Source organism: Pogona vitticeps, chromosome 3 (assembly GCF_051106095.1).
Source record: "Pogona vitticeps strain Pit_001003342236 chromosome 3, PviZW2.1, whole genome shotgun sequence".
NCBI classification, from domain to species: Eukaryota; Metazoa; Chordata; class Lepidosauria; order Squamata; family Agamidae; genus Pogona; species Pogona vitticeps.
Window position 1 is genome coordinate 60,012,570 of NC_135785.1, and position 12,121 is coordinate 60,024,690.

Here is a 12,121-nt window from a genome sequence, read left to right on the forward strand (position 1 = left end):
CTCATACAGAAAATAACATGTGCTAATATTGGTAGTCTGGAATAGGAGAAAAGCTGCTAGCTAGCCTCCCCTCCCAATCTTCAAATATGTCTAGTGTCCTAAGTGCAGGAGAAGTTCCTGCCTCTAGAAGGAATTCATTTTCAGCAGAAGCATGCATTGAATGAACCTTTCTGACCCAGCACTTTAGGTAACTGGGAGAGACTGAGTAATGACTGCTGCCAGTGGTTGAATTATCTTATGCCAGAATTTGCAAGAGAAAATAAAATGTGATAAAAATGTGTTTTGAATTGTGTTATTGCTTGATTCATACCTCTCATTTCCATTGTTATACATTTTGTACATATAAACACAATTGTATGTACACCTGAAGTCTGGGGCTTGCTGACAGTGCTTTAATCTTTATTAAGAGCATTTTTAAAAAGGGAAGGAGCAGCACATTTTCTGCAGACTGTATAGGAGGACTCAGCATGGGGGAAAAGCAGCCTTTGGTTTTGTTTTATTTTTTTACCTCTGTCCTTTACTTGCACTGCACTGGATATTTAAGGGCACATTCCCAGAACTTCATTTCCCACACATCCATATCAGAATACTTTCTGCTGTTAGGAACTGTCCTCTTCTTAACGCTTAAAAAGGAATTGGGGGGGGGGATTAGGAAAAGCTGGGGCTTTTTGACTCTTAAATCCCTTTCTTTCAGCTGCTCTGAGCTACAAAGTGGCAGAATGTGATAGAACACACCTTCCTGGAACATAGAGAATACCTATTTTTGCTCTTTTGTTTCTGTCAATATGCCTGCAAGATTCTGTGCCTCCTCAGACCGATAAAATACATGCAGCCTGTGCCAGGCTATTCCCCATTACAACTCCCCTTCTCAAGTTTCCAACCTAATATTGTTGTGTGTACCTAGAGCAGAGTCATCATTTAACAACTGTGCAATCAGCAACTGCACAAACAGGGAGTTTGCTTCTACTTGCTTTCTGTCTCTAGGACTAAGCAGCAAAAGCAAAATTATTCTCCGCAGCTGAGCCCGGAAACACAATGAATGCAAGGGGGCTGTGTAGATTGTCTGCCCCTCTCCAACCAGTGCACGTGGTTGAAGGTTTTAAAAAAGGCTGCTGAATAGCAGCAGTTTGCATTCCTGTTCCTTCTCTCTTCTGCATCAGCACAGAAATACAGATATAGATCTGCAGCAGGCCACTAGAGGGAGCACGTGCCCCCTCAATATATATCTCTTATAAAGTGGTGCCTCGCTTAACAATGTTAATTTGTTCCAGTGAAATCACTGTAGAGCGAAAACGTCGTAAAGTGAAATAAAAAAGGTCATTGAAACGCATTGAAAACTGTTCAATGTGTTCCAATGGGCTGAAAAACTCACTGTCCAGCGAAGATCTTCCATAGGGGTGGCCATTTTCGGTGCCTATACAGTGAGGAATCCATCCAAAAACACAGCGGGGAGCCATTTTGAGCACCCGGCAGCCATTTTGAAAACCCAACGATCAGCTGTTTTGATTGTCGTAATGCGAAGAATTATGCAGGGAACCGATCTTCGCAAAGCGAAAAAAAAAAACATTTAAAACATTGTTTTGCGATCGCAAAAACATGGTTGTGAAGTGGATTTGTCGTTATACGGGGTAAACATTAAGTGGGGCACGACTGTACAAATACACACTAAACACAGGTCTGGTTTGTTTTCGCACCTCTAGCACTGCTGCTGATGCCCTGTGGTGGAGGGAAGATGCTGACAAGTGTTCAGCACTGTAATCATTTCTTGCACTGTTTTCATACTACGAATCACAAAATTAATTTGTGGGTAATTTTGTGCTGCTTGCCCCATGTGCCAAAATTGCTAGTTTGAGCTCTGTCTGTGCCAGTATCTGTGTGTTTTCAAGTATACAGGGGGGGAAACCACTAGAGACATGCAAACAGCTGGGGAGGGGGGTCTCCTCCCCACTCATAGCTGGAGACAGACAGGTGGCGGTTGGCTGTTATATTGTGGCACCATCAAAGCCATGAAAATAAAACAAAGCAGATCCAAACATCCTAAACCCTCAAAACCCATACCGAAATGCAGACATTCATCCACTCACTCAATCTCAGCAACCTCATAAACTGCAAGTTAAAATGGTGTGTGTGTGTGAGAGAGAGAGAAATCAAGTCCGTAAGGGCCAAAGACAAATAGGATGCACTGATGCTAAGTCCCTCACTTCTCACTGCAGCTAAACCAAAGGCCCCAGAGAGTAGCTGCAAAGGAATACTGCCCAGAGGTCTCTCTCAGAGACCACCTCCGGTGCCTCAGTGAATGTGAGTGTGCAGGGTGAGGCCCTGGGCTTTATTGGGAGGGTGAAGCTGTCAGTCTCTTTCTCTGTTATGTGGCAGCTCAACATCTTCCTCATAAGGTATTGAGCTTTCACGTTCTACTTCCCCACTTAAGTGTCACATCATTTTAACATTTTAAACTCCATGAATGAAAGATTTAACATGATGGGCCTGTGTGGGATGCAATTCCAAACTCTGATCATCTCTAGGCTCTTTACTGTGCCACATGGTTGACTCAGAAACACACAAAGCGCTCAAATTCAGTTAAGCTTTTGACATTCAGCCAAACAGAGCACACAAACACAATGTAAACCCTGTGGATCTTTTCCCCAGAAATCCAACTGCATTCAAGACAGCAGCTTTCCCAAACCTGATACTCTTTGTATGTACTAGGTCACAATTCCCACCAGCCTTGGCCAGCATGTCCAATGGTCCTGCCAACTGAAGATACAGTCCAAAACATTTAGAAGGAATTTGGTTGGGGGAGGCTACATTAAAAATAAGAGGTGGATTATGCCCCTTCTTCTCAACCTTGTAAAACAGCAGGAAAGGGATCCATCCCTCCCAGATAAATGAGCATAGAATTTCACTCATAATTACTCTTCTGCACTCTGTGCAGCATCCTTTTTCCTACCCACCACCTGCACAACGTTCCATGTATCATCATTAATCAACAGCCTCCCACATTTTGCAGCCAGAATATACTAAAATCAAGGCAACAAGGCCATGATTCCATACCCTACTTCAACTGTAAGAAGTTGCCCCACTCGTCTCCTCCACAGAATCTACAGATCTGAACACAGCAGTAAGGTAGAGTGATGTTTATTGGCACTTTGAGTTCTTGCTTGAGGACCAAGCAAAGATGGGGACAAAACATGTTCTCAGCAGTGTAAAAGGTCCAAATATAGAAGACCCCTTGACATGTTGAGTTTTCCAACACCAACATTCATATTTACTTAATGCAGACATCCAGAAGCTTAATACCTTCTACGGTTGCAAGAGCTGGGGAGGGGACGGGCACACATCTAGGAAACTACAGTTGAATTACATGACAAGCATTAACAAAACAGATATTCATACTTGTTTTTAGAAGAACAATATCATGATAAAGAAAGTTCCAAAGTCAGGGTTTGTGCACAAATGCGCCTCTCTCTGAGTTATTGCTCACTGACACACATCTGCACCTTCAGCATCCACTGAAAGTTGTTCTGTTCAAGGTGAGCTAACAGGGGTTGTCATCCTATATACCTGGGCGTAAACCCCATCGAACACTATGGGACTTACTTCTGAGTAAACAAGCACAGAACTGTACACTGTGATCTTTGAACTGTGATGGCTATTTCAGTGACGCAAGATACTGCTTGGTGTTGCTGCCATCAAGTGATGAACATAAATGTGTGAATTCATTTTGTTAGATCTTGGCGAATGAAGAAATGCTAACATTTGAAATCTTTCTGACAGATCCCTGTGAGGACTCTAAGGCAACTGTCTTTTTTTAATCTCACGTTTGTGCCCCATGTATAGTATCGTTTTCCATTACCACTTGGCAGGATTGTTCCAGACAATGAATTTACATCATCAGAAGTTCCCTCCCAGATAGTTTGGTCAAGTTTATGCATCGACCAAAGAATCCAGTCTGTTCACCCCTCTGCCCAAAGCAAGTCTGCACAGGATGTCAAACAATCAAGTGTTCTTCCCCATTGACTCACTCTTTTTCCATAAGGATACAAATTTCATAGCTCTAGTTTTTTTAAAATTTTTGCTCATCATCAATTGGGAGGCAACAGATCCTCATGTGAAACGAATTCCATCCTGCCCCCTCCTTTCTCTCTACTGTGGCTCCTGCTTATTATGAAAGGATCTGCCCATCCTCCTCCTAGGCCTGGCAGTACCATGTGTATATTACCGTGAAGCTGAAACAGTCCTGCGTTTGCCATTTTTAAAAGGAAATCACTTTCTTTAAAAAAAAAAAACCCATTGCTGTTAGTGCAGCTTGGAGATGGGCTCCGTTTCCCTAATGAGCCACTGGAGAGCTTCGTGTCGTCCTTGCCGTTCCAGTTCTGCCCCGACCACCTCTCTGCATTTTCTGTGATAGTTATTCACCCAGTCACACTGAAAGAGAGGGGGAAAGAAAGGAATTGTTTGCTAGAAGGAATGGGCAATGCAGTTTGATCTCTACCCACCATGAGTGTCACCTGAAAGGCGAAAGCATGCATGAGACCCTGCAGTAGCCTTCTACACAGAAAGCTGAAACAGCCACAGGGAAGAGCAAATACCCACAGCCTTTGTCTTCTCTGGTCTAAGAAGGGGCATTGGCCGACAACCAAATGTTGGTGCATGACATGCTGCTGCTGCCATCCCTTATTGCATGGCATCAACCTAGAATTCCTGAGTGCCCTCAAACCCAGGGAAGTTTTTTAGCGAGGTTATTAAGAGGCACAGGTTCACGTTTTCACTTCAGCTGTTGATTCCTAGCATTTCTAAAAACGTGCCTCATGGAAACCAGCATCAATTACTGCAAAAATAAGAATGTCAGCACTCGTTCAGTGCTAAAAAAGTCACATTAGTATGTGCTCCTCAGCAGAAAATTGCTCTGCTCTTCCATTTGCAACTAACTGTAAATGAGTACTTCTATCTATAAGACCCTGCATTTGCTCCGATGACAAAACTTACTGCACTTGTGCATTTATGCAGACAAAGCAATAACAAAAGCCCTTTGAGAAATCGGGATTCTCATTTGCTCAGTGAACCGTTGCAGCCTTTCTGAGGATCCTATGAGGCAAGCTGGGCAAACTACAGTCTCCAGCACCTCCCCCCAGTTGGATTTTTCCCCTCAGAAAGTCCCCATACACCCTTTTAAGGGGCATCAGGAGCACTTTTGCCACATGGGGGGGGGGGACCTGAAATGTTTTATTCTGAGAAGGAGCCTTTTTTCAAATCACACAGTAAGTTTTGAAAAAACGGGCTCTGAGGCCTGTAACAGCTCAGGCATAAACGCAAACACAGCAAAATTGCCCCACTAAGAGGGGACAAAGCGTGTGGTTTTTGTTGTTTTTTCAGTAAAAGAGAAGAATTTTTAAAATACTGAGGGAGGATGCAGCAGCAGGCCTCAAGGATCCAGGTATAGGCATGTGCAACCCCTGGACCTGTATCAGTTGCCCACCCTGCTCTATATTTATGATTAGTGACCAATCTATCGGGAGACCAATTTCTTATGATAATGCCTCTGTTTACTATGTATCTGTGTAGTTTTGAATATTGAACCTACCAGTCTTGCAGATTTGTTCCCTGCAAATTAGTTTTGTAACAAAACTGTTGCAGTGCAAAATGCTCATATTCAGCGACCCATATCTCCTTCTAGGGCAGTGGTTCTTAACCTCTGTTACTCAGGTGTTTTTGAACTGCAAGTCCCAGAAACCCCAGCCAGCAGAGCTGATGGTGAAGGCTTCTGGGAGTTGCAGTCCAAAAACATCTGAGTAACAAAGGTTAAGAACCAGTGTTCTAGGGGATTCCTTTCCATACCACCACCAGAGCCATCTGATTTTTGGAAGGTTTTACTCCAACAATCACTCTTGGCCAGCTGAGGATGCTCAATGTGTATTTGGCTATTGTGGCAAGCTGGGCAAAGTACAGTCTCCTGGTTCACTCTATGTTTTGGTGGGTTGGTTGGTAAAGATCTTTTTTTTACTTCTGCAAAACTTGCCCCCCCCCCGCCCCAAAAGGCTGCTGCAACTATCCTCATATGCAGCTGTGTGTTGTTTTGCCCACACAAGTAGTCACAATCAGAAAACTGTGTTCACTCCTGGTAAATCAAATATTGCTTTCTTAAATTTTGAAAGTCAGCCCCTGTTTGTATGTTAAAAAGCCATGTAGAATGCCTACATAAAGAAAGCAGTGTTCAAGCATTCCCTATCTCCTCTGTTTTCACCTCCATCACTCTCTTACATGGAGAGGTGACAATCCTGAATGAGGACAATCTCCATTATCTGCGGGGGCTCCTCATAAGATTCAGGACCCTGGAGAATCGGTGTTTAGATTTATATGAAGAACCCAGCCACCCCCCACAAGATACCAGAGCTTTCTCTCTTCAGCCTCTTTGCCCTCCATACATAGAAGGAAGGCAAAACCGATGATAAAAGGAAGGGGATTGTTTCTTAATGCCTGAATAGGGCTCCTGCATAGGCAAACTCTAGCACTGCTCTCTGAATAAAATAACTTCATCCAGGATAAGTTTCATGACTTGGACCATAGTGGCTGAAATCTACAAACCACTACCACCTAAGGTATGTCTGGCTTTTGAAATGTTTATAAATCTGGACGCAATTCCTGCCCACCAAACCTATATACTCTTTCTCCAAACAACCAGTGAGCTAACCCTCTTGTCTTCCAGCCTAGTTTAACAGCAGACAAAACGACAACAGCATGGGCACCAAATAAATGCTGTGACAAGTGCTATACCTGTGACTAGAAATTATGGAGAGGAAGAGCAAATATGCTTTTAAACCTCCCAGTAAAAATAGGGATAAAAACCAGTGCAAGTGATCTCTTACCTCTTTTTGGGTCAGTGAATGAACATGCATCATTTTGGTCTGGATCGGAACCAAGGTCAGAGGTTCAAAAGTCAAACTCCCTCTGTTGCTGAAGTTATACTACAAAGAGAAAAGTGTCCTGGTCACTTGAGAAATTGCTAGCTGAATAAGAGCATCCCACAGCCCCCATAATCTACACATAAAGAACATATGATAAGGCAATCTTATCAACTACACAAATCAGGACATGTCATCCTTCCTGCTGACAACCTGTCCCTAATGAATAGGAAACTGCACTTCACACTTTCATAAATGCATTTCAACAAAGCAATATATAGAGATCATTTAAGATGCAGTAACATCTAATCCAGGCAACAGCCGATTCCACGTTTCCAACCACTGTGTCTCAGTTTCCATTTGGTCATGTGTAAGATTTCTTTCCACCAGCAAACTGGGAAAGTCACTGTGAAGATTGAGAGATACTTTCCAAAGTTCTGTTTCTCTTTCAAAGTACAGCCACAAAACACATACAGGAATGACTCAAAAGGAAACACGTCTATATGACAAGGGAAGAAGCTAAGTAAAACGCTTCATTCAAGCATAAATGTCTTAATGTCTACATTCAAAGTGGCAAGAGGAGAATTACAGTAGAAGAGGCAGATTTAATCAAGCAGGAAGACAAACATCTTCTCACATTGTGTAACCAAAGCTATTGGTCTCTATTTAGATCAGGGCATCCCATTCTGAAAAGTCCATTTCCCAGACAAGGGCTTGGCAAAAACCTAATTTCTTGGTGCTTGGGAGTCATAGCAAGTTATTTTGTACCACAGGAAATGTTTATTTGATGCAATAATAACCCACACACTCTCCATTCATGAAATCCATGAGCGAGGTAGAACTTTTCAGAACAAAACCACCTTCAAGGAGAAACAGTAAAAAAAAGTTCTTTTTCATGTTTTATCATCTGACCATTCTTTCACTTTCAGTTTTTGCACCCACTATTTGAAAGGTTTTACATTTGAATATCATAGCAAGATGGCACTGCACTGTGTGCCAAGAAACCACTCACCTTCGTTTTGGTTGGAACGACAATTACAACGTTTTCTATTCGGATCCCAAAAGAGCCATCCTCATAATAACCAGGTTCTGCAGAAACAAAATTATTAAGGGGGAGAAATCCCTCTAAATACCAATTTCCTAAAGTTTTTACTGCTTAATAGGCTGAAGAGTTCTAACTCCTGTTCAAACAAACATACATATTTCATACAGAATGACAAAACACATTCCCATTCTGGCTTGGTCCTGGAAGCCAGTTTGCAGAAGCAGGATGACTTGAAAGCACTTTTGTGTGAAAATTCTGCTACTTCAAGAAAGGAAGCTGGATGCACACAATGCCAACGCAGAGACGAAATGAACTGCAGTACTCATTGCATCACAAAAATATTCATGATACACCAGAAAACATGCACCAAGTTACAGAACGCACACTGTAGGAGGAGAAAAACAGTGTGTATTTTGAATCCTGTTTTACTGATCTAATGTGATGATGTGTGAGTTATTATTTAAATTTTATTTTTTGTGTCTCAATTTTGGATTAAATGTTCATATGGTTATTGTACTTTCCTCCCCCACCTTAATTTTTCTGCTATTTTATTACATCAGGGGATGGTTATTCCTCTGTTTACTGTTTGCCTGTAAGACAGATGAATACAAAGCAGCCACAATATCTGAAATTCTTTTATCGTGACATGTACAAGGAGTCAAGAGAGACAGAAAATAATAGTATACACAGGTTCTACACTGGTTGATACGGCCGTCAAAATAAATGATTTAAATTACCATCAGAAACAATCATCCCAGCTTCCAGAGGTTCATCTGCAAATGTTTTGTAGCTAATACCACATGGCCCTTCATGGACATTCAAGAAGGCACCAACCCCATGTCCTGTGCCATGCAAGTAATCTAAGCCTTGATCCCATAGAGCTGACCGGGCAAATGAGTCCAGGAGGTGACCTATATGACACAAGAGGAAGACACAGGTGCACAGTGTATTAGCAGCTTTAAAAATGACCATCTTTGATGCATCTGTAATTTTTACTACGTGAAATCAGAAAAGTAAAGGAGTAAGAAAATGCATGTTAACTTTGTTACAGATTGAAAATACAAACTCTCTCTCATCTAAAACATTTTGCTTCCCAGACTCTTGCAGATTCCAAAATCAACAAAATCAGATAAATCAGGTCAAGCTGGAGTTCTGTAACCAATATAGTTTTTATTATTTATTATTCCTTAACATATTTTAAGCCTCCTTTAAAAGCCTTCCCAAGGCTTCCATAAAGTCAAACACTACAATAAAACACCAGAATGATAAATTGCTATGATAATAACCAATAACCAACCCAACGAAAACTAAAATGTAAAAAAAACCAACCTTATGACTAAGGAAAATTACTATTATCATAATCTCCTAGAACTTTACATTTTTCCAGTTTTTGAGGACAAAAAGGAATGTTTGTTTCTTTCAGAGGATTGTATGATTAAGATCCCATGATGCCAACTGAGTTCAATTTAAAGAAAGTTTACACATTACTCCTAAACATTTTTTTGCTTAATACAGCTCTCTTTTTGACATACATACTTTTTTGTGTATACGACCCCCCCCCAATGTTTAAAATCACCCCCTAATTTTGGCCCATGATGGAGGTGGAGGAACAATTAATGGGCAACTGCTCCTCCACCTCCATTTCCTGCTGCTGCTTTCTCCACTCCCGCCTGATCACCTTCTCCAGTGCAACTGCTGGGGCTCACCTCCAGCTCACCTCGCTGCCTGCCCTACGGAGACGATTGCTGGAGGAGGTGATCCGGCAGCAGCAACAGCAGGAAGAGGCGCCCAAGAGTGTTTGTTTGCCTGCACCTCCTGCTGCCTCCAGCACCGGAGGGGACAAGGTGGCGACATGAGCTGAGGCCCGTCAATCCCACTGAAGGAGGTGATCGGGTAGGCGGGGGAGGCAGCAGCAAGAGGCCCTCGAGTGCGTGTAACTGCTCCTTCGCCTCCTGCTGCTGCCTTGGCCACCGGAGGGGACAAGCCATGAGCTCTGGAAGAGGCAATTGGGTAGTGGCGGCAGCAGCAAGAGATGCTCGAGCACGCGTGCGACTGCTTCCTTCCGTGTCGACCCTCAATTTGTCCTTTAATTATTTTAGGAAAAAGTGTCATTTTATACAGGGAAAGATATGGTAACACAAGGAGAACTAAGTGAATTCCAAAATAAATCAAGAGTGTTCCTTTGCATGTCCTCAGCCATGATTTGCAGAAGGAGTGGCCCTTCAGATGTTGCTCGACAACTCCCATCATCCTTCATCATTTGCCATGCTGGCTGGGGCTGATAGGAGCAGCAATCTAACAACATCTGGAGGACTACTGGCTGCTCCCATTCATTTGAAGAAGAAGAAAAACACCCAGTACTCACATATCACAAGTATATCACAGCATCATTCCCGTTATCCCGTCTTTCTTCAGCCTGGTGCCCTTCAGATGCGTTGGACTATAACTTCTGATACCCTACACCCAACTAAAATGACTACAATTATGGGAGCTGAAATGCAACACACCTGAAGGGCACTGGGCTGAGGAAGGCTGTCCTAAACTGCAGAAAAATTTACACTGCTTTAATGTGAATACTCAAGTCTCTTTTCCTTCTGAAACACTAGAACATCTTCTAGACAGGCCCTGTGAGAGATTTCAGAATTAAATTTCAAGCAAACCCTGCTCAAAGAAGACAAAGTGGCTTTGGGTTGCAGCACATCTCAAAGACAGAATATATTCTTTGCACATAGAAGGCCACAGATTCCATCCCATTATTATTATTATTATTATTATTATTATTATTATTATTATTATTATTATTATTATTATTATTATTATTATTATTATTATTATTATATATGATCTCCAATGGCAGAGCTGGAAAAGAATAATAACCATGTGGTGTCAAGTCAATTCCAACGTACGGCAATCCTCTCAGGATTTTCCAGGTACAAAGAAATAATTTAACACTCCCTGCTTCTGGTGGTGCCCCAGGGCCTTGCAGCTTCCCCAAGGCCACAGAGGTGGCAGGGCACACACTTACTGCACCAGCCACACACAGCTTCAGGTGATCTGGCTCACCCCTTCCCCAGCAAGCACAGTGGGGGAGATGGATCCCTATACAATCAGGCCTGTCCAAATCCTTAGAGGGATGCTGACAGTCGAAGAAGACAGAGATTAGCCAAGATGGACCAGGGGTACTAAAGAGCCCGAAGTGGCCCTATAGGTCAAGTCTAATCCACCTCTCACTTTACACTGGAAATGAATATTGATGCATTCGAATTAATACTAACTGGCGACAGCCGTACATTGGTACCTTGTAACAATAATCATGCGCCTTCAAGTCAATTCTGACTTATCCTGGCTCTTTTCAGGGTTTCCCAGGTAGAGAATACTCCGTAGTTCACCGTTCCCTTCTTCTGCGGGGCATCCTGGGACTGTGCAGCTTGCACAAGACTGCAGAGACCGGCTCTACTCACAGTGATTCAACTCCAAACCTCTGACTCTGCAGTCAGATGCCTAAACCACTGAGCTATCTAGCCAGCTATTCGCTATCTTAACGAAGATCAACTTGATCTAGGGCACGTGAACACATTTTTAAAATCATATCCTAAACATAACTCAAGCAACTGGCTATTATTCTTTCCTCTAGCTGCGTTTACATTATAGGTGTGTATTTCCTTGCTCCACCCTTACATGTAACGATGACTGAGAATGCTTAGAATACACCTTGCAAAGACATTTAACGCAACGCCGACTCAATAACGATCAGCACAGAAGCGACATCAGAGTCTCCAATAGCATTGCTTCCAACAGTAATTTCAAAGATAGGGGAAGTAGAAATGCCCAACCTTTGGTTCCATTGGGGAATATGGCAGCGCTGACAGCTATGTGACCTTTCAGCACATATGTGAAACATTCCTGCAGAGAATGGAATATTATGAATGAAACAGAACAATGATGGGAGTATCTAACTAGAAATTACTTGCAGACTTTAGTGTATCCACATGAATTTCTGGGCTGGGATCAACCAATATACAGTGGTGCCCCGCATAGCGACGTTAATCCGTCCTGGATTAATCGTCGCTATCCGGAATCGTCGCTAAACAGAACTAAAAACCCCATAGGAACGCATTAAACTTTGTTTAATGCGTTCCTATGGGGCGAAAACTCACTGTTCAGCGAAGATCCTCCA

General features: G+C 42.6%; 1 protein-coding gene across 2 annotated transcripts in view; it reads right to left on the reverse strand.

Moving 5' to 3' along the window:
• Positions 1 to 3,119: 3,119 nt before the first annotated feature.
• The window catches only part of XPNPEP1 (X-prolyl aminopeptidase 1), a 90,368-nt gene continuing 81,366 nt past the window's right edge, over positions 3,120 to 12,121 (reverse strand). For both annotated transcript variants that reach the window (XM_072995572.2, XM_020779801.3), the window contains exons 16-20: positions 11,778 to 11,847; positions 8,682 to 8,855; positions 7,912 to 7,988; positions 6,864 to 6,962; positions 3,120 to 4,425 (exon numbers count right to left, since the gene is read on the reverse strand). In XM_072995572.2, the coding sequence (XP_072851673.2) occupies positions 4,297 to 4,425; positions 6,864 to 6,962; positions 7,912 to 7,988; positions 8,682 to 8,855; positions 11,778 to 11,847 (549 nt within the window). In that variant the 3' untranslated portion in view covers positions 3,120 to 4,296. The remainder of the gene's footprint in view (positions 4,426 to 6,863; positions 6,963 to 7,911; positions 7,989 to 8,681; positions 8,856 to 11,777; positions 11,848 to 12,121) is intronic.